At 41.1% G+C, this 23,065-nt stretch overlaps 1 protein-coding gene across 1 annotated transcript in view; it reads right to left on the bottom strand.

Moving 5' to 3' along the window:
- The window catches only part of RBKS (ribokinase), a 99,494-nt gene that overhangs the window by 17,192 nt on the left and 59,237 nt on the right, over positions 1 to 23,065 (bottom strand). The window contains exons 6-7 of the mRNA XM_024198172.2: positions 19,681 to 19,772; positions 6,358 to 6,546 (exon numbers count right to left, since the gene is read on the bottom strand). Of these exons, the coding sequence (XP_024053940.1) occupies positions 6,358 to 6,546; positions 19,681 to 19,772 (281 nt within the window). The remainder of the gene's footprint in view (positions 1 to 6,357; positions 6,547 to 19,680; positions 19,773 to 23,065) is intronic.

Raw genomic sequence — 23,065 nt, 5'->3', positions numbered from 1 at the left:
GGACTTTTTAAACAGGCCCTCTCTTTTGTGCCCTTTCCCATCTCATGCTACAGCTATGGGTGGGAAAAGGTTAACCACACAACAACATTTTTCTCCTCTTAACAAGTTACAGAAGTTTCCATCAAACATATTGTCTGCCAAATATTTCATTTACTAGCAGCTGCATTTGTATTTTGTTGAGAAGTAGTTGAAACAAAGTCACTGTTCTTTGTGCAAACTGCATGTTAAATAATGTACAGCTATGGGAGATTATTAAATAGCGAAGACATCTGATAATATTAGAGTCAACCACAAGTTCCACTTCTGCTGATGCACAGAATTTTGAGTAATTAGTCATTGCATGGACTGTTGTATTTATATCCCCTCGAGCCACAGCCGTTAGGCCATAAAGTCAGAAGACAAAGAATTGCTGTTATTAAAAGTCTGCTCTCCGGTTTATTTATATGCTACAGCTTTATTTCAGTGTCCACTTCACTTTTCTGGTTTGGGCATTCTCCAGACCAGGAGATAAGTCTAAATCAGAGAATTTTAGTGTAAACAAAGTTGCTATATACAAGACTTCTCAACTTCTAAGAGAAAAAGCTCAGAGTCTCCATAAGGCCACAGGAGTAGAAGAATGGTCTTGAAGTCAAGGGACAACTCTAGCAGTAAGGATTCCTAGGTTCTGTTCTCGCCTTTGCCATAGACTTCCTGTATTTAATACACATAAATTAATATCTCCATTTTACAGTTGGTGAAAATGGAACTCAGAGATATTATGTGACTCATCCAAGTTTATACAGCAAGTCAGTGGCAGATCCAGGACTCCTTATTCAGTCCTCTGGCATAATCACTAGACCACACTGCCTTCAATAGACAACAATTACACTATAGACAACTGTAATCATGGGTACTGTGGCCTATCTAATAGGGCATAACCATCTACTTACATCAGTCTTTTTTTTTTTTTAAATAGAAAAATAAAGTGCATGACAACTTCAAAGTTCAGGACAAAGTCACACTTAATGTGCTTTCTATCTCTTTAAATGCAGACTGTTACCTCATTTCAACAGGGCAAATGAGGGCAAGATTTAATTCATTGTAACCAGAAACCAGAAGAAAAACTAATATGACTGGAACATAAAATGTCTGGTGAAAAATTCACATTGCAACAATGAGCTTTCCCTTTGCATCTTGTTATAAAAAAAGTAATATTAACATTTATGGCAAGGAAATTCAGAATGATGACAAACAGCATCCATAATCTTTCCTAGATAACGATGGAATCTCAGAGCGAGGGTGACTATACAGGATACATTATATACCCAGGGGTCAGCAACCTTTCAGAAGTGGTGGGCCGAGTCTTCATTTATTCACTCTAATTTAAGGTTTCGCGTGCCAGTAATACATTTTAACGTTTTTAGAAGGTCTCTTTCTAGAAGTCTATAATATATAACTAAACTATTGTTGTATGTAAAGTAAATAAGGTTTTAAAAATGTTTAAGAAGCTTCATTTAAAATTAAATTAAAATGCAGAGTCCCCCGGACCGGTGGCCAGGACCCAGGTAGTGTGAGTGCCACTGAAAATCAGCTCGTGCCGCCTTCGGCACGTGTGCCATAGGTTGCCTACCTCTGTTATATACCTATTGCAAGTAGTAAGCATAACTGAGCAGGGAAAAAATCGGAATTGTATCCTAGCTCGTAAGTGAATTCCCTGTTTATGAGCACACGTCACCTCAACCTGTGATCTCCACAGCTCTTATTTCAAAACAGGGTTGAGTTTGGTCAGTACTCAGAAGGGACATGCGAGATCTCTATGGAAAGCCTTGGTAGTACAGGAAGTGGTACTAGAAATTTAGTAGCTGCTCTCAGAAGGGCACCATGGTGCTAGAGATGCTGTGTTTTGCATGACATGAAACAGACACCTTTGACTTCTTGTGATTATTATGGGCACATTTTTGAAAAATGGCTAAAAGTTTGCCAGTAAATATTGTGTGTGCACAAACCCACCCCATTTGTAAGCACACACAGTATTTGGATGTGTAAGTGAGGGACACAGACATCTAACTACCTGATTCTAGGTGCCTGAATGTGGAGTTTTGTGCACAGAAAATTGCGAAGTGCAAATTTAGAAGTCAAACGGAGGTTACTAAAAATGCAGCCCTAAAAGATACTATGATGCTTTTCACAAAGAGGAAGGGTAGTAGTCCCAGTTCTGGCCATATTCCAGCTTGGATAATTATATCCTCCTGACCTATATACCTTGGTGGTCTCAATGGAATATAATGAGGTGATGCAAATGGTTCTGTAAATTACACTTTACTGGATGGGCATCAAAGAGGAAAAGGGCAGGATTACTGTGGAGGAGATAATATAAGGAAGGTTTAAAAAGATAAAGTGATGGGGAGAGTGGGAGACTTTTTTGTTGCTGTTGCTATACACTAGCAGATGCCATACACTCCCCAGTGCAGATGAAGTTGTGGCCCACTTGTGCCACACTAACCTTCCAGCTTGGACGACTTTTTATGTTCCTACCACTAGGACTGGCAGCGGCTATCATCATAACCATGGTCAGTCTAGCTTTCAGAAAATAAGTTGCTCAGCATAATGATACATTCCAATTACATCACTTCTAGATTTGGCCTGATACTTATCAGTTCTTGTTCTACACTGTTACATAGTGCTACTGTGTACTGTTGCATCCCACCTCAGATGGACTGCATTTCAGTAGTTGGTAGTATGAGACATAATGTAGATATACACACAATACACGTTATGTGTTATCTATTTCTATGTAAAGGTTTGTACAATTTTAGTAACTCTTATGAAGTGTTCTGGTGCCCATCTGAACAGGGCCAGCTCTGGCTTTTTGGTCGCCCCAAGCAAAAAAAAAACAAAAAACGGGGTGGCCAGAGCGGCAAAGGGGGAAGGGGGGCGGCCAGGGCTACAGCGGGGCGCTGCCACGCGGCCCCTCCCGCCACGCCGCCTCCTGCTGGGAGGGCTCCACTCTGGTCGGCGGGGAGGGAAGGACGAGGACTGCCCTGCCGGGCTTGCTGCAGGGCACTCCCGTCCTCCGCGCCGCCGCCCCCTACAGGGCGGCCGGAGCGGAAAAAAAAAAAAAAACAGAGCTGAAAAAAGCGGCCGTGCCACCCTAGGATTGGGCGGAATGTCGCCTCGTTCAATCTGCCGCCCCAAGCACCAGCTTGCTCGGCTGGTGCCTGGAGCCAGCCCTGCATCTGAATAAAAATGCTATATAAATGGAAGATCATTATCTTTTAAAGCTGTTTCAATATAGTGCTGTGTATTTAATGTCATTTCAAGTAAGGTGAAAAATAGCTTCCTCTAAAAATAGGTAAGGAGAATCCATAGATGTAGTTTTAAATAGACATAATTGATCCTCTGGAGCGTGTTATGTTATCCCATAAATTAATCTCACTTGAGAACACCTGAACTAAAATCCCTTAGCGTGTGTGCTCAGTAGCCAATATTAAATGGCTTGGCTGTATATATTTTTATTTCATTTTCAAAACACAAAAACTGGATATTACTTTTGGATGGTCACCTAATACTGCGTTCCTGAAATTCAGCTATATACAAAGTTAGCAAGAACAAGTAAACTGAAAAGAAAGCCAATTCATTCCAATAGAGATTTGTTACAGTATGTCACGGTAGCCGGAGAAACAGACATTTGGGTCTTACAACACCCCGTCTTGCAAAACTTCCTTCTAAATCACTATTGGTGCACTAAATATATTATACTGTCTATGGAGAGATCTGCTAGCAGATATGGGATGTATCAGACACATTAGTAAAGCCCTCACTAAGGTAATTAGGGACAAAGAAATTCCACAGAGTTATTTTTTTCTTTATAAAGTGTGGGTGAAAAATGTTGGATTCTCAGGCCTGAAGTCTGATACGCCTATTTATCCACACTGCCGGTATGGCAGTGGTGCAAGCTTTTCCCATTGTTCTGCAGATGGGCTTCAATCCTGACCTAGAGGGACTATTTCTAGGACTGAGAGGAGAGTTCAGATTCTATGGTCTGCTTGGTCCTTAGCGTGTCTGATGAGATTTGCTAATGGGGTGGGGAGACCTGTCCATACCACTGGGAGGACTCTGTTAAGTTCCACACACATTTTTCTGGGTCTACACAAAGATTGGCAACATTTTTCACCATTGCTACCACTGGTGGTGCTGAACTGGTGGCAGTAATGATGGCCGTGTTACTGTAGATACAGCTGCAGGCAGCAGCCCACACTTACAGGTCACAGCAGGCTTATAGGACCTGGTTTGGTACCAGTGTTGCCAATTCTCGTGGTTTTATCAGGAATCTCACAATATTTGGTGCGCTGCTTAAAGCCCCATTTGCTGGAATCAAGAGATTGCATTAGAATGTCAGCTTTCATTTAATTTTTTTTCTAACTCTCATGGCTGCAGAGTAAAACTTGCAAATCTGTGACTTGAGTGCACCCTACTAAAGGCTCAGAAACCGAAAGGCAAATAAAAAGAAACTAACAGGTGGGTTTTTTTCCCCCAAAAAATCTCATGATTTTAAGCTTATGTCATTTTTGAACACTTAGGGTTGGCAGTATTGTGGCACTTAAAACACAGGGCCACCAACACTTTGTCTGCATTAGAGGTTCCACAGTTAATATTGTCAAGTCATGATGTTCTGAACTGCCAAGCAAGATAAAAGGCACTTCTCAGCCACAGTATGTGGTTTCAATATTGCTATATTATCCCATCAGCAGCAAATCACTTTAGATATCAAACATTAGCTGATCTGGCAGTAATTTCGGGCTTCTTTTGAAGAGGGAATTCACACATTTCTTCTTCACTTTTGTGTGCTGTGTTGTGAAAAGACACTGTTACAACAGGACCTGGGGCACAGAAAGGTTAAATGATTTGCCCAAAATCATACAGAAACTCAATGGCACAGTCAGGAATAGAACGTCAGTCTCTTAATTCCTGGTCTATGGCTTATCTGCAACACAAAGTTGTCTCCAATAAGAATAATGATTTGAGTCATCATAAAAGCCTCAGGATATTCCAATCATTAGTGTTGGCTTCAGGTGACTTCTTAGCCAGGGGAAAAGGGAGAAGAATCTGACATATACAATAGAATCTGCTTATAGTTAATTTGAATATAATGCAACTAAAATTTGAAGCATAAAGTCCCATATTGTATCAATAAATCACAATGCAAATCTAGTCATAATGATCCTCTGCTTCGAGTGAAGTGGATTTTATTCCCAGCTCTGCCACTGGCCTGCTGAATGACCCTGGCTAAGTCACTTCACCGCTCCATGCCTCAGTTTCCCCATCTAAAATGGGGATAATGATATTTACTTCCGTTGTAAAGCACTTTGAAATCTACTGATAAAACCACAATAATAAGATCTAGTTTTTATATAAATACAGTTCAGATATGTGAGGCACCAGATGGTCAACTCTCCAAATGTTTCTATAATGGATTATTGTGGCAGAACATATGTAATAGTATTCTATTACATCCATCAGTTAAACGTATAGTTAGTACATACAGTGAGGCAAATTCCGCTCTCAGTAACGTCAACAGATATAGTTTGGATTTATATCAGATGTAACTGAGCACAAAATGTCCTAGTATACACAATGTGGCAATATAATTTTGCTATGAGAACTTTAACTGTTGCTTTTCATTTGTGGTTCAATTAGCAGTCCTAATGTTCTGTTAAGGTAGGGGATTCTACATTTCATTTTGAGTAGGAAGGGCGGGGAAATACTCTAAAAATTATAAAGGATACCTGGTCACTGACCTTTTAATCCTTACCTATCACAAAATGATTGGTCACAACATATTATTTGTGCCTTTTCACTTTGTTCTATGGAAGTTGAGCACCCGATGCAACTTATGCTGGACTAACTAAGGGACTTTGTGGGAGTAGTTCAGACTTGTGCAGAAAGAGACCCTCATGCATTTCTTGAATGGCAGAATTCCTGGGTCTCTCCTTTCTCCCATTGCACTAACTGCAGAGTCATTTCAGCTCTGGAGATGATGAATTAGATGACTGTGCAAAGGTGACAACTATAGGGCTGCTGATGCTACGGGCTTCATCCGTAATGGACAGAGTGAGAGAGAAATGTACCAACTCCAGTGATAAAGGAAAATGAAGATATCATCAGTGTATACAATAACTTTAGCATATCTACAGCACAGCCTATAAAACTTGAGTGAACTGGCATTTGATATATAACAGGCTGGAAGCAACGTATCAGTTTCACATAATAAATTAGCCTTTGTGCTAGTGCCCAGGGATTTGACTGATTACTCACTGCTATGCTTTAGTGCTTAAGTAGTCTTTTCCAAGGCAAGACAGTTAAACCACAAAAACATACCGTAGTGTCCACAGCCCTGACCTTCCCAGCAGGAACATGCTTTGGAATAGGCTCGTCCACTGATATCATCACACAGCCTTCTGCTCCCAGAGTAACAATTACTAGTTTGCAGCCTCTTTCTAATAGCATGAGCCCCACCTTCCCAGCATCTTCAGGGCCGCCCACGGGGATGCCTGTTAAAATTTCTGCCTGGAAAATAATCCAAACAAATCAAAATCAGAACCAGATAGCACTAATTTATCAGAAAATGGTTGAACTTTAAAATAACATTTAATTCTTTTTAATTTAGCTAGATGAACCAAATATTTTATCTTTCCTAACAATATTCAGAGTTGTGTTTACTGAGGGATTTTTTCAAATAACTGACTGGGTCGAATTACTGAACCTGCGGTGAATTTGTCCTGTTATGTGTATGTCTGTGGCATGTGCATTTCAGTGTAATCACGCATGTAATACAGACAGACAGAAACACACAGGTTTGGATGAGAGCTCTTTGGTGTAGAGTTGATATAAAATTGAACTATAAATAAACACATGTATACACACACAATCAAACAAGCAATGTTTTTATTGCAGGACCATCTTGAAATCATTTCCCACACTCCCAAGCAATGTACTGAAACACTCTCAAGCCTTGATTCATATTGGTGTGTGTCTTCTACGATTTAATATCCCTTCATGCACGCTATATTACATTATCCTCCTTCAAATCCCTCCATAACTCACTTCCGTTGTAATACCCAGCTGACCATGGCTGGGCAGGTGGTGATCTGTGGCTACTGCTTTCCATAAGCAACTTGTTCGTTAACTCCTGCTCATCACTGTTAACTCCTTCCCCCATATGTTGGTTTCATCCATCTGTTGCATCGTCTCATAAATCAAGACCATTTACTTTTTGAGGCAGGGACTGTGTTTGTAAGTCAGGGCTACCCAGCCCTTAACATAATGGGCTCTGATCCCTGATCAAGGCTATGAGTCATTACCAAAAATACAGTAAGAATAGACTTTGAAAACTTTCTATGAATAAAATTAGGATTAATACTAAGGCTGTGGAAGTAGGTCTGAGTGCAATCCAGCTCCCACTGAAGTCAATGGAACACTTCAGCCCTGTCTCTCAGTGTCTGTCACTGTTGTTCCCTGGTTCTCTGTCTGCCCCAGAACTCCTGAGCAGGGTAGCCTGCCACCAAGACCTCCCCCTCTGGCCTTAATAGGCCTATATGCCCTGATACACTGCCCCAGAGAGTTTACAGTATAGTTAATGAGATTCTTAATGGGGTTTATTTTGTATATAGGCTTAGGATCAAATCCTGCAGCCCTTACTCAGGCAAATCACCCACTGATTTCAACAGGGGTTTGGCCTTATGATAGCTAGCAGGATTTGATTCTGTAGACGTTTTCAGATAAGCACATTTTATAAGTGGAGGGGGGGGCAAGGTGTGGTAACAAATTTTCACAATTCAGTGTTTTTTGGCCACACTTAGAAGCTATCCAGTGGGACAAGAATGTAATACGTTTTAGATTGAGAAAAGGGTTCCTACACCTAGCATGGGTTCTGTTTGGTGGATTAATGTCAACACACTGCTCAGGGCCCTCCAGAAATGGAGAATATTTAAGTAAATTAAATCCATACAGTTTTTTAAAGCTAAAATTCAAATTATCTGCAAATAAGCTAATTAAAAATCAGCATAAAATGTCACATAGTACTTCACAAAACTTGGCAACTATGCCTCTTCTGTGACACTTGCAAGAAACTAGCCAGCCAATAATAGCTGAGTAGAGGGGGAAGTTAGGGATAGTGGATAATTGTTTTTTATTAAAGTATATTTATTTTTATTGTATCAACATAGCCCTTTGTATATTGCTTGTGTAGATTGTAAGATCTTTGGAACAGGGACTATGTTTTCCTTCGTGTGCACAGTGCTTTCCACGTTGTAGGTGCCACTGCAATAAAAATAAATACAATCATAACAACAACTGTACCAATACAACTGTGCCACTGTAAGTTTGTAAGTGCAGACATGGCCTAAGTGACTTTGGAATTTGCTCCACCACAAAGGCCAGATTTGTTAACTTTCCAGGCATGCTATTTTTTCAGGCCTTTGGGAAAGGAGTGGGTTTGATTTGGGTAGGAAGACAGTCAGTTTGATTTGGGTTTAATTGGGCTGATTTTTATTCATTTTTGCTGTTGTTTGGCCAGTGATGTAATGATGGGAATTTCCTAAGACCGTGAACAACATGAATACATCACTTCAGTTTGTATGAATAATGGTCATTTTACATTTTAAAAAGTGTCCAAAAAATCTTGAGGTTGGCGCTATAGAAATCAAAGCAAAGAGGAAATTGATGATGTCCTTTCTAAAGCAAAGCTCTCATTCCGTCTGTTTAGGTTTTTATGTTGTGACCATCTTCTGGCACCTAAGTCAAGCAGACTTTTGCCTGAGTAAAAAGAGAAGGATTTGCTCCATGTTTTGTGATTGGTGTTTTTTTGGTTTAACAGAAATTCTTCCACTTCATCCGCTTTGTTGATTACGTCCATACAAAAAATATTTCTTAAAAGAGATTCTTAAGCAGATAGCTTTGCTGCTACATATGTATGAACATAGCACTCCAGCTGTTTGTAACTCATCTCCAGCAGGATGGTGAAACTAGAACACACTGGAACAAGCTAGGAGCCATTTTCCCACAGAAATGGCAGAAACCAGACTGATATTTTGTGCCAATAGTTAGAATTTTACAGTAAATGTCAACTGATGTTAAATATAAATCGGCTGTGCTGGGTTATAAATTTCCTCCCACCAATAAAATCTCATTTAAAAAAATACTGTGCTACAATTGAAGGAAATAACTAATGGTTGTCTTAAAAAAAAAAACCCAACACTGTACAATAACAATACCAGATGCCCAAGATGGACTTTTTAATAGCTTTTGATTGAACTCTATACAGCAGCATATAAAGGAGTCTACTTTTCTCTGATCAAATCTCACAAAACTCTTACTGAGAGACAAATTATATAAGGGTAAGTCCCACAAAACTGTCAATAAAATAAGTTCAAAACAAACATTTAGATCATGAAGCTACTATTTTATTCCAAATATGAGGGTAAACACAACAATAAGGTTGAAGAGCCAAGAATTCAAACATCAGGAAAAAAGCAGAGTTAAGGTTGGCTGCTCAACCTAAACTCTGCTCCCTTGTTCTTATGCCTTAAAATATGGTCTTTATATTTGTTAAATAGTGCAATTTAGAATTCCATACAAAGAATTTAAATCAAAATTAAGGCTACATACAATTTTTATGATAAACACGCTTTATTTTGCAGTATTTATTTTAATGTCAAGAATATAAAGCACATTATGTATTTCTATCTAATTTCGTTTTCTACTATAGTGCTGAAATATATCATACTTTAAAGAGAAGAATACAAATATAACATCCATAGATAATAAGAATATCATTGTGACATTTGTGAATCTACTGCATCCATTATAAAAAAGTATATACAAGCTGCAACATAGATGCTAACTTGTAGAAAAAGATAATATAATCCGAGAAACAGTATGTGATCGTGTTACGAAAGGCTATGTTCAACCTCACTTTTCATTTTCTATCTTTTGAGTGCTTAACTATGTAAACATAAGTTTATGTAATTGTATGGCATTATATTATATATGGCATTATTTGACAAATATATAATTAAAGACAGACTATATTTTAAGTCATAAACAAAAAGAGGCAAAACTAAGGCTGAGTGTTCAGTTTTACATTTGTTTTTCTTGACACCCAAGTGCTTGGTACCCCAAACATAACATTATATTAAATATAGTGTTTGGGGCATGGAATTGTCTTGATTTGATTTGTTTTGAAGGGGGAAGATACATTTCAACTATTCAAATTGTGGAGCTTGTAATTTAATTGATCAGGAGCTATTTGGCTTGACGCCTCCATAAACCAGTCACACGCTTAGCCAAGCCTTCCTAGTCATGCCAGATTTTGGGGTCTCTCTGACTCATCCAGAAATTTCCAGGGCCCGATCATGAGCTGGTGTAAATTGCTGTAGTAACAAGGAGTGTAAACTCTTTGGGGAAGGGACCATCTTTTTGTTCTGTGTTTGTACAGCGCCTAGCACAATGGCCTACTGAGTCCATGACTGGGCTTCTGAGGTGCTGTTGCAATAAAATAATAATGGAACTGTGTTGAGTTACACCAGCTGAGGATATGATCGGCAGTTCTTAAGATTGTCTCAGTTCAAGATACGTGTCAATTTTAAATATTCAGCGTTTGAAACCTGCTGAACCAATTCGTTTCAAACTTGACTTGCACCTTAAATTGTACTGAGAACTACATCACAAAGTCTCGATTGTGTAAATTCTTACAGATGAGTAATCCCACTGAAGTCACTGAGACTGCTCGTGAGTGAAGGATTGTAAAAGCAGGCCACAAGTCAGGTTAGTTATTTGTACTTTTAATTGTTTCAAATTACCAAGTTTCTAATCAGAATGGAGGAAAAACACTTCTCATGCTAGAATAATTCAAAAAAGGCTGATTTGCTTTAGCTAAAAGCTCTTTCTCCCTTCTGCACCCGCAACACTGTCCAAAGACTCACATATTTCGTTTAAAGACTAAATATGGAAAAATGTCATTCCAAAAGTTATAAACAACTGATAAAGTGGGTTTAGAATGAGGTTGGAATTCAAACCTAACTGTATTGTGAAATGCCCACACCCTCTATAAATAATGCAGCAACAGTAATTTCCCAATATATTAACTCAGCAAATGCCAGATCATGCAAAGCTCAAAAGGGTGTTAAGCATGTGGGACAGATTATTGCTTTATGTGTCTGATATAATATCAGTTATCTATTGCTTAGTAAAACTTCTCCCTATTGGATAAATCTCTATATTATAAAGCACTATTTTGATTCCCAATCAATGACAGACATATTGCCATAATCTCATTATACTGCATCATTGACTCTGATATATTGCTCTCTTTAAATATATCAGAGGGATAAATACCAGGGAGGGAGAGGAATTATTTCAGCTCAGCACTAATGTGGACACGAGAACAAATGATATAAACTGGCCGTCGGGAAGTTTAGGCTTGAAATTAGACGAAGGTTTCTAACCATCAGAGGGGTGAAGTTCTGGAACAGCCTTCCGAGGGAAACAGTGGGGGCGAAAGACCTCTCTGGCTTTAAGATTAAGCTTGATAAATTTATGGAGGGGATGGTTTGATGGGATAACGTGATTTTAGTCAATAGGTCAATAACGTGCCATCGCTGGTAATTAGTAACAATGATCAATGATGGGATATTAAAAGTTACTACAGAGAACTTTTTTCCAGAGGGTCTGGCTGGAGAATCTTGCTCGCATGCTCGGGGTTCAGCTGATCGCCATATTTGGGATCGGGAAGGAATTTTCCTCCAGGGTAGATTGGCAGAGGCCCTGGAGGTTTTTCGCCTTCCTCCGCAGCATGGGGCAGGGGTCGCTTGCTGGAGGATTCTCTGCGACTTGAAGTCTTTAAATCATGATTTGGGGACTTCAACAGCTGAGTCAAGGGAGAGAATTATTCCAAGAGTGGGTGGGTCAGCTTTTGTGGCCTGCATCATGCAGGAGGTCAGACTAGATGATCATAATGGTCCCTTCTGACCTTAAAGTCTGTGAGTCTATATTATCAGTGATAATGAATAAACTCTTGATTCCAGACATTAATTATTCCTTCAGAAACTATTTAGCTTTCACTAACACAATAATATGGAGAAATCAATGTGATAATATAACTGTACAACATTTTTCATGAATTTTTCATGACAGGTTGTTTATGGTAGGTCTCTCTCTTATGTAAACTGTTTTTTATATTTATATAGTGCCTTTCACAGGCATTTCACAGTGCTCTGCAAATATTAACTAATTAATCTTTGCTTGACCTCTGATAGCTAGGTCATTATTACTCTACTTATTTCACAGATGGGAAAAGCAAGGGCCAGAAAGATTAAGAGACTCACCCAAGACTGCACAAGTCACTAGCAGAGCTGGGATTACAACTCATATGAGTCATAAATCAGACCTTTTCCCCAACATGTAAGCAACTTTGCTTCTTCTGAAAAACTTTTCGATACCCCTTCTACAGAATCAGATGACTCTTTAAGTATAGTTAGGGTCAGACTTGAATCTCAGATGCGTGGGATGTATTGCTACCTATCCTTCAAGGCGAGGCAACAATACACACAAATACCTCGTGTGATTGTTTTTATTATTTGTATTGTGGTAGCACATAGAGGCCAGAGCCTCATGGTGCTATGCTCTGTACTAACATAACAAAGAGATGGTCGTTGCCCTTGAGGAAGTCAACTTATACATGTCCGTTTTCTCAAAATTTAAAAAGATGAAATGTTAGAAAAGGTCTCTCTTGTTTTCACTAAGATGAAACTTGATACATTTATTCTGCATTTCTTTCATTAGAAGAATTAGGAGAATGGAGAGCTAGCACATTCCTGCAGAAACCTCAGGGATTAAGCTACGTTACATCTGGTGTACAGAGAATTAACAAACCAGTTTCAACAAGCTTGATCTTTCTGGGAAAAGAAGAGGGGGAAAAAAAAAACTAAAATACAAGCTAAGCAAAGAAAGAACTGATAACCTTGCAAGATTTATTTTGAGTATTTTGCTCATAAACCACGTAGAAAGAACTGTCAGATGTAAAAAATATTTATTACTGAAGCAAGCAAGAGTAAAAAGAACAGCTTGTGAAAACCCTTCTAGACAAACTAATGGTAGATGTTCCACTGATAGCATAACTTTGTTTGCTTCTTTCCAGCACCTATGTCCATAAGGAACAAGATATGCTGTTATACCATATCCTGCATGCAAAAGCATTAATATCTAAAGTGTTTAATGAATGACAGACATTAAGGTGTGAAATTATATTAGATACACACGTTAGGGATATGATATCACGTGGTAAAGTTTGCAACTACACCTGACACCTCCAAGCCTTTGATATTTTGTGAGGGAAGAGGCTGAAAGACTTCACATTCAAGACTGCTGACCTATGAAAAGGTAAACAATAGAACATTCCTGATTCAATCACATGACTGTTTTCAGACAATCCTGAGCTGTTTTTTCTTTAGCTATGTAACAATATGAATTATAGTATGGCTCTTGCCACTGAATGCTGGATGCCATAATCTAATTGGCTGTTTCATCATTTCTGCCGATATCGTACTCCTGTGTATACTAACATGAGGTTAATAGCTTCCTATTAATATACCTAGAAAACTTTAGTACCTGTAGATGTATGTTGATGAGTACCAACATTAAGGAAATTTTGGCAAGTTGTGTCAAAAATATTTGAAAAAACATATATATACAAAAACTTAATTTGGCCTTGAACATGTACCTCAGCAGATGTGTCTATGTTACATGGAATATCCTGGAAACAGTTGAACTGGATCTCTGTACATCTGTTAATTGCAAAAGCATTATTCTTACACACTAGAAGGACAAGGATGCTCCATCTGCGAAGCAGTTTGTTACAGAGATAGTAAAGACAGCTTTATTAATGTTATTATTTGTATTATAGTAGCCCTTAGGAACTCCAATCAAGGATCAGAGCCCCCAAGGAGTGGAATACCAGCCATGGGATTTAGCCAGACAAAGGTCATTCAAGATTTAGGGCATGGCTACACTTGCAGATGTAGAGCGCTGTGAGTTAAACCCGCCTTCGTACAGTGCAGTAGGGAAAGTGCTGCAGTCTGTCCACACTGACAGCTTCAAACGCACTGGCGTGGCCACATTTGCGGCACTTGCAGCGGCATTGGGAGCGGTGCATTATGGGCAGCTATCCCAGCACGCAAGTGACTGCAACGTGCTTTTCAAATGGGGTGTGGTGCGGTTGGGTGGAGTGTGACAGGGAGTGTGTTGTGTGTATGTGGGGGGAGAGAGAGTGGGTTTTGAGGGGGCTGAGAGTGTGTCAGCATGCTGTCTTGTAAGTTCAGACCCCGCTTTCTCCCCCGCCTCTCTCTCACTCACTCAAAGCAAACAATAAATGTTTGCTTTTCTCTGAGCTGATAAGCAGCCGGCTTCTCCAAACGGAGCTTTGAAAGAGCATTTCCGCATTCCTGCAGCCGATTTCACAACAATGACAAGAGTGGCCACTTGACTTAAGGGGATTATGGGACATTTCCGGAGGCTGATCACAGCGCAGTAACGCAATACCTCGTTCACACTGGCGCCGCAGCACTCCAGCGGGGGCGCAGCAAACGTTATTCCACTTGCCGAGGTGGAGTACCAGCAGCGCTGTAGCTGCGGAGTCAGAGCGCTCTACGTGCCTTGCCAGTGTGGACGGGGAGTGAGTTAGGGCGCCCAGGGCTGCTTTATTGTGCTGTAACTTGCAAGTGTAGCCAAGGCCTTAGTGAAAGTAGTTTCAGTGGAGTGGAGAGGGTGGAAACTGTATTGAATGGGGTCAATAATGTAGCTGGAAGATTGGAACTTAAGGCAGCAATTGTAGATGGTACATCCAATAAGCTTGGTGAAGAAGGGGAGAATAGATATATGGCAGTACATGGAGAGGCAGGAGGGGTCAAGATTGGGTTGAATGGAGGACAGGTAGTATGATTTTGAAAGAAAATGGATGACATACCTAAGATATATACAAGAAACAACAGTAGAGTTGTAGGTTGCCAAAATGTGTACATTCAAAATGAGAAATAAGATAAAGAAACATAATAGTTAAAGACCATGGGATAGAGAGTTTGTTTTCTATTCTCTCTTTAGTGGGATTCCTACATATTAAACTGTTATTGCTACATGATAGGTGGAACTTGTAGTGACACCTATACTTAATGTTGCCAGACACTTCCCATTACTTATTTAAATTACTGTTTAAGTTACTTATAACTTTGCCAAACTTTAACCATTTGGGCTGAAATTTTCCATGCCAGTGTCTACCTCAGGTTGAATTTTTGGGGAAATTTCAGCTAAAATGGTTCAGTTGTTTCTGTAAACAAGGGCAGGGAAAAACTGGTTGTTTTGCCATGTTATTATTTATTTTTTTTAACAACAATTTCATTGAGAATCTCTAGCATCTCAATGCTACATATCAAATGAGGAGGACAAAAAGAACTGTTGAATAACTTTGTTGTTGTTGTCCTTTATGATCGAAGATAACATTGATGATGGTATTATCTCTTGTGAGTACAATTGTGGCTAAAAATCCGATGCGTGGGTGGCTGTCCTTTCCACACTGAGTGCATATGTAGCTCGATACCGAGGAAGGGATTACAGACTATGCCCACGGAATCTTATGCTGTTTACGACTCAGCCTTTGTGCCTCAAGAGCCATATGGTAATTAATCTCGAACTAACTCCATCACTGACTGCTGCTTGCCAGAGTGATCTGTCTGTTGCTGACAACTCCCAGCTGTCAACGTCAATGTTGCATTGCTTCAAGTTATGCTTCAGTGTGTCCTTGAAGTGTTTCTTCTGGTCGCCTTGTGTGCAGTTACCCACTTTCAGTTCACCATACAGCAACTGCTTTGGCATTCTGGTGTCATCCATCCTCAACACATGACCAGCCCAACGTAACTGATGTGATGAGCAATCCTTGTAGAATGGCTGCGTTCCAGAACCTTGTTATTGCTAACTTTAACCTGCCATTTGATGTGGAGTATGGCACACAGATGTTGTAAATGGAACTTATCTAGAAGCTTGATGTGATGCCTGTAGCAGGTCCAGGTTTCACACTCATACAACAAATTGGATAGCACAACCGCTTTATAAACTTTTAGCTCGGTTTGAAGCCTAATACAATGTTGTTGCCAGACTTTGCCTGATAGTCTGCCAAATGATGACATGACTTTGTTATGATTTGTTCATTGAATGAGGCAGAGGCCCTGTCAAAAAACTAGTACGTAATCATGTCATCAGACTGTATCATAATGCACATGCACATGAGGGCCAAACTAACATTGCACTGGCAACCTTAATTCAGGCATTTTCTAACTTTTGAGTGCTCAATTTTGCAACATTAACGTTCTTTTAACCTAGTTTTTTTGGATGTAACACGATCTACGTGATACTATATATACACACCGTACAGAAAGAAAAAGAGACAGATATATACTATGCTGGCATTGGCTGAATTGGGATTTGCACTGAAGCTAAGCATTTCTCATTAGTGTTATCTTCAAACAGAGGTTTCTGAAAGGAACTATTGAGCCACATTTTTTGAATTACATCAGTGAAAATCTGTAGGAACTCCACTGAAGCCAACAGATTTATATTCGTGTAACAGATCATTTGCACCACTGTCTCTCCCAATTACAACACGAAAGCTATGAAATATGTAATTGGTATATACTGCCATTACATGACATATTTTCGTACACGATTGATGGTCCTGGTAGAGATATATGTACATACATCTACCTACCAAAATCCTCAAATGCATATATTAAAAGTGATTTGAAATTTAAGGAAGTCATAACAGGAAACTGAAAACATGTGGAACATGGATGTATAACAATTGCTAAATAAAAACATACGGATATAAAATACCTTTTACATTTCTGACATAAGAAAAACAAATGCTTCGACTGCTTCTGTTTTCTTAACCAAAGAAGAAAACTCTGACAGAAGCTCACCCCAAAAAGCAATTCTAACAATGACAAATCGGCATGCATGGATGGGATGAAGGAAGATATAGATGATTACTATACTTCTGGTAAGGAAATGGATTTCATTGTAAAGTGCAAAAGGTTACTGTTATAAATATTAAGTTGCAAAGAAAAACTATCTACCTGTAATTCTCATTCTCAGAAAGTGCTTTAACAGGGCGTCACTCTTGGGGCTGCACTCCAGAATGTCACAGGCAGGAACTTCCATAAAATGAGTATTTTAAAATGAATAAACCTCCTGACCAGCAGAAGTTGTGTGCCTATACTTGCTGAGAGGATAGTGTGATCCCTATTGTCTCCAACAAGTAGTTCCTTTTTTAAGCAAACAGTAGAAAGCTTAAAGAATGCAAATTGAACCCCCAACTCTGCAGGCAATGTGTGTGAGAGAGTGGGGATCTGTTATAATTATACACCTGTGTTTCTTCTTCTCAGAAAGGAAGTAATTTTCTTTTCTCCAAGTGGTGGTAATAATATACCTTTACTCTAGCAGACTAAAAATCTCAAGGGATGTCTCTATGAAAGCTGAAGTTGTAGCAATAAATTGCAACATGGGGAAACAGCAACATTCATGTTGGAAGTAGCAGTGAGAAAAAAATATCAGGGATAGAACAGTAATAAAGAAATAAGTTTTTGTATTTAACAAGTATGGAATAAAATCCCACAGCCAAACAAGTAAACAGTGACAACCAGGGGAAAAAAAACCTGAAGTGAACTAGAGGAGTGGGAGAGTTGGGCTAATCTCAGCTCCAAAATAGGTCCTGTAGCACTATTAGGCAACTCTTGGATTAATGACCTTATGGAGAGCCAGGCAATAAAGCTTTCAGAGAACTCCAAGTGTCTACCCTGCAAATCACCCGGGAAGGAATGATTAGAGGCTGGCTCTGAACATTCTCCATCATGTAGCTGAGTTGTGATGGCTATTAGATTTGTCTGAGCCACAAGAGACATCACTGCCAGTTGAGCTGGAAAATCAGCCCCCAGACTCTTGATGAGCCACAATGACTGACCTTGCAGGAAAGGGCTGACTACTTTGCAGATGTCAAAATGCTGTGATGGGAGTTAACTTAACAGACCTGCACCAAAATGGGTACTGCTGACACAATTTTGATGGCCATTTGGGTCACTTAGAACTTGTCCACTGATGTCTTATGGGCCATCATGTCATTGGTTTTAGCAGAAATTTCAGAATAGGCTAACTGAGTCTTGACGTACAACCTTCAGCCAGGGACATTGGGATGGTGATCCCACAGCAAGCTGAGTCATGATTTCTCCTAAACCCTATGTCATGTTCACCAGGGATCTCTTACAACCAGGGCCGGCTCTAGGCACCAGCAAAACAAGCTGGTGCTTGGGGCGGCACATTTTTAGGGGCGGCATGGCCAGCGCCAGAATGCCACCCCTAAAAATGTGCCCCGGCCGCCCTAGTTCACCTCTGCTGCTGCCGCCGCTCGCGCACCACTGCTCCCCCTCCCTCCCAGGCTCTCAAACCTGGGAGGGAGGGGGAGATCCCGAGCGGCCGCGGCGCGCGTAACAGCTGATTCGCGTGCCGCTGCTCCCACTCCCTCCCAGGTTTGAGAGCCTGGGAGGGAGGGGGAGACTCCGAGTGGCCGCGGCGCGCGCGCCGCTTCTCCCCCTCCCTCCTAGGCTTGAGAGCCTGGGGGGAGGAGGCAGGGCTGGGGATTTGGGGAAGGGGCGGAGTTGAGGCGGGGTCGGGGGGTGGGGTAAGAAAAAAAAGGGGGGTGTGGCCAAAATTGATTTTGCTTGGGGCGGCAAAAATCCCAGAGCCGGCCCTGCTTACAACCATATTCAAGGTATGGCTTTTACCTGCTGGTTGCTCCTCACACAGTCTGATAAATAAAGGAGAAAACCATAGCAACAGTAACAATAATATACAGCAGCAAATTCAAACAAGGGCCTCGTGGGACACTCAGACCAACTTGTTTCCTGTGATACACACAATCATTTGTTTTTGGATAAATATTATCCTGACAATGGCAGAGAAAGGGGATGGGGAGAAGAGAGAAAGTCTTGGAAATTGACAAACTGGAAAAACAGAGGGCTCCGCTGTTGTACACTGGTAGCAGCAGCCCATAAAAGTCACTCTGTTATGTGCACTGAAACGGTAACTAACAGGTAGGGACATACGGAGCTGCTTGAACCCTCTCAGTGGCAGCATACACACAAACACCTTCTCTGGCAAGGCAGGTTAAGAGCATCACAATGCTATATCTAATGACATTCCCATTATTCGCACAGAGGGAAGACAAGGCTGGGAGTGAAGATCTATTTTAATATGTACCATTTAGAGCAAAACACATTTTAAGAGTGTCTCATTTATGGATCTCGTGTTCACTCATCCACTCCCCTCTTAGTAACCCACCTTATGGCCAAGAAGGGTTGGCCTCAGTTCTCTTGGGAGCCTGTTAATTCTACTTCAAGTGCTATCTAGAAGGGTTATTCAACAGTGAAGCAAAGTATTCCTCCTTCCTCACTGGCCTCGGGGCCAAGCCTGCTGCCTCCCCAGTGTTTGAGAGAGAAGTCTCAGGAACATGGCTTGATTCCCCCTATGATGTACTGCTGGGGATGGAGTCCCTTTTAAGTTTCACTGTCCACGTCACTGTTCTCTAACATGACAGCTGGCCATTACCTCACTTTCGTTGCAACAGAAGATGTCGGAATGGGTGTAAAATTGTGGATCTAGTTCAGCATGAGCTGGAGCAGGATTAAATAAGGTCTTCACTGCAACAGAATGGAAAAAGTTGTCTAAATCAATGGCATTTTTGCATAATACATTTGCAAACCACTGCCTGGAACCCCAAACTCCCTATTGGGGCTAATACATTTCAGCTCCTCGTCTTCTCCCCACAGATAAGCAAACTACTCACAGACACAAAAAACCCAGAAAACCCCTGTTTTTTCATTTTACAAAGTATTTAACCATTTTCTTAATTGTAGTACAGAAAAATATATAACCCCCCCAAATTGATATTCATTCATCTGCTTGTAGGGGGAAATGAGAGGAGAGCAATACGCAAGATTCAAACTGTATTCAAAAGTTTTTTTAACTAAAAATTTCTAAATTTAGATATCTAATATAAATCATTTCATTTGTGGAGTGTCTTTCCTCTGAGCATTTACTAACATGAGCTTTACTAACACTGATTTATCCTCAGAACTTCCTGGGAGGAAGGTAAGCATTGTAATCTTCATTTTACACATGAGGAAACTGGGACACAGAGTGACGAAGGCTTTGTCTAGACTACAATTTTAAAGTGTTAGGAGCTGTTAGCTAACGTTCCAACACTAGTATAGCTGGTGGAGATGATATCTTGGTTAAAACCTGTCAAAGTGTGTTAGCTAATACCTCCTAACAACTTGCCTTTAAACTTACTCTAGACAAAGCCTCAGGCCTCGTCTACACTAGAAAAGGTTTGCCATATCAGTAGAGTGTAAGTGACTTACCCAATGTAACACAGAAATCTATGAATTCCTTGCTCCGCCAATCTCCTGGTTAGTACATCTGTTCCTTAGCTATAAGATCATCCTTTCTTCCATATGAAACATAATCTCTTAGATTAGAAATTTACTTATATTCAGTGACAAAAGTTTTCAAACTTGCAAGTCTGGCTCTTAAATCTATATTTAGGCACCTGCGCATAAGCAGCCTGAATTTCAGACACGCCAGCACTTATGAATCCCATTTATTTGAACAGAAGCCTCAGGTGATCAGAAACTTCAGGAATATGAATAAATAGGAATATAGAAGCTGAACTTTAGACACTCAGATTTGAAAATTTAGGCCACTGACTATTTTTCAACTTCACAATTCCTCTCTATCTTCTTATCATTTGAAAACGCTGCTGCAGACAAAACAACTACATTACAAGAACATTACTGAAGTTGCAAAACCAAGCACTCAGAAGTTAGGAAATGCTAGAAGTAGGCTTGCCTGTGCAGCCTTAATTCAGCCCCCTTGTGCATCTGATTTATGATACAGGCCTGGTCTACACTACGAGTTTAGGTCGACTTTAGCAGCGTTAAATCAAATTAAGCCTGGACACGTTCACACGACGAAGCCCTTTCTTTCGACTTAAAGGGCCCTTTAAACCGGTTTCTTTACTCCACCTCCGACGAGGGGATTAGCGATAAAATTGGCCTTAGCGGGTCGGAATTGGGGTAGTGTGGACGGAATTCGACGTTATTGGCCTCCGGGAGCTATCCCACAGTGCTTCATTGTGACCGCTCTGGACAGCACTCTCAACTCAGATGCACTGACCAGGTAGACAGGAAAAGCCCCGCGAATGTTTGAATTTCATTTCCTGTTTGCTCAGCATGGAGAGCACAGGTGACCATGCAGAGCTCATCAGCACAGGTAACCGTGATGTAGTCCCAGGATCGCAAAAGAGCTCCATCATGGACCGAACGGGAGGTACGGGATCTACTCGCCATATGGGGAGATGAATCAGTGCTAGCTGAACTCCGTAGCAGTAAACGAAATGGCAAAATATTAGAAAAGGTCTCCAAGGCCATGAAGGACAGAGGCCATAACAGCAGTGCCGCGTGAAAATTAAGGAGCTAAGGCAAGCCTACCACAAAGCCAGAGAGGCAAATGGAAGGTCCGGGGCAGAGCCGCAAACATGCCGCTTCTACGCGGAACTGCATGCCATGCTAGGGGGTGCAGCCACCACTACCCCAACCGTGTGCTATGACTCCCTCACTGGAGAAACACACAGGGAAGCAGGTTCGGGGTACGAGGAAGATGAGGATGAAGATAATGTAGATAGCTCACAGCAGCAAGGAAGCGGAGAAACCGGTTTCCCCAACAGCCAGGATATGTTTATCACCCTGGACCTGGAACCAGTAATCCCCGAACTCACCCAAGGCGTGCTCCCAGACCCTGAGGGCACACAGGGGACCTCTGGTGAGTGTACCTTTGTAAATATTACACATGGTTTAAAAGCAAGCGTGTTTAATGATTAATGATTAATTTGCCCTGGCAATCGCGGCCAGTACAGCTACTGGAAAAGTCTGTTAACGTGTATGGGGATGGAGCGGAAATCCTCCAGGGACATCTCCAGAAAGCTCTCCTTCATGTACTCCCAAAGCCTTTGCAAAAGGTTTCTGGGGAGGGCTGCCTTATCCCGTCTGCCATGGTAGGACACTTTACCATGCCAGGCCAGTAGCACGTAGTCTGGAATCATTGCATAACAAAACATGGCAGCGTATGGTCCCGGTGTTTGCTGGCATGCAGACAACATCCATTCCTTATTGCTCTTTGTTATCCTCAGGAGAGTGATATCATTCACGGTCACCTGGTTGAAATGGGGCGATTTTATTAAGGGACATTCAGAGGTGCCCCTTCCTGCTCGGCTGAACAGAAATGTTCCCCGCTGTTAGCCACACAGTGGGGGGGAGGGGTGAAGTGATCATCCCCGATAATTGGGTGTGGGGGGGAGGGGGCTTAGTTGGGTTTGTGCTGCATGTTAACCCGGAAACCGCAGCCCCTCCTTTTACATTGCAAACCCATTTTAAATGGCCAACCCAACGGGTGCTTGGTATGGGAAATGAGGGCGCTACTGTTTGAAACCATTCCCACATGTTAAGAAGGTTAAAAAAGCCAAAAGACTGTGGCTTACCATGGCTGCCTGCAAGCCAAAATCTGTTGCCTGGCACTGCGTGAGTGATCTCTCACACCAAACCGGCAGGCCCTCAATATAAGAGGAAAAATGCGACCTTGTAATGAAAGCACATGTGCTGTGTAATGTGAACAGCAAAATTTAACGTGAAAGAGTGTACCCATTGTTCTCTAAAATGTGTCTTTTTTAACCACCTCTCCCTTCTCCTCCACCAGCTGCAAATGTTTCTCCTTCACAGAGGCTAGTGAAGATTAGAAGGAGAAAACGGCGGACTCGGGATGATATGTTCACGGAGCTCCAGATGTCCTCCCACGCTGAAAGAGCACAGCAGAATGCGTGGAGGCAGTCAATGTCAGACTACAGAAAAGCACAGTATGAACGAGAGGAGAGGTGGCA

The sequence above is a fragment of the Terrapene carolina genome, unplaced genomic scaffold, assembly GCF_002925995.2.
Source record: "Terrapene carolina triunguis isolate 2854851 unplaced genomic scaffold, T_m_triunguis-2.0 Scaffold85, whole genome shotgun sequence".
NCBI lineage: Eukaryota > Metazoa > Chordata > Testudines > Emydidae > Terrapene > Terrapene triunguis.
The sequence above is the reverse complement of the archived record's forward strand: the minus strand, read 5'-3'. Positions and strand labels throughout refer to the sequence as shown.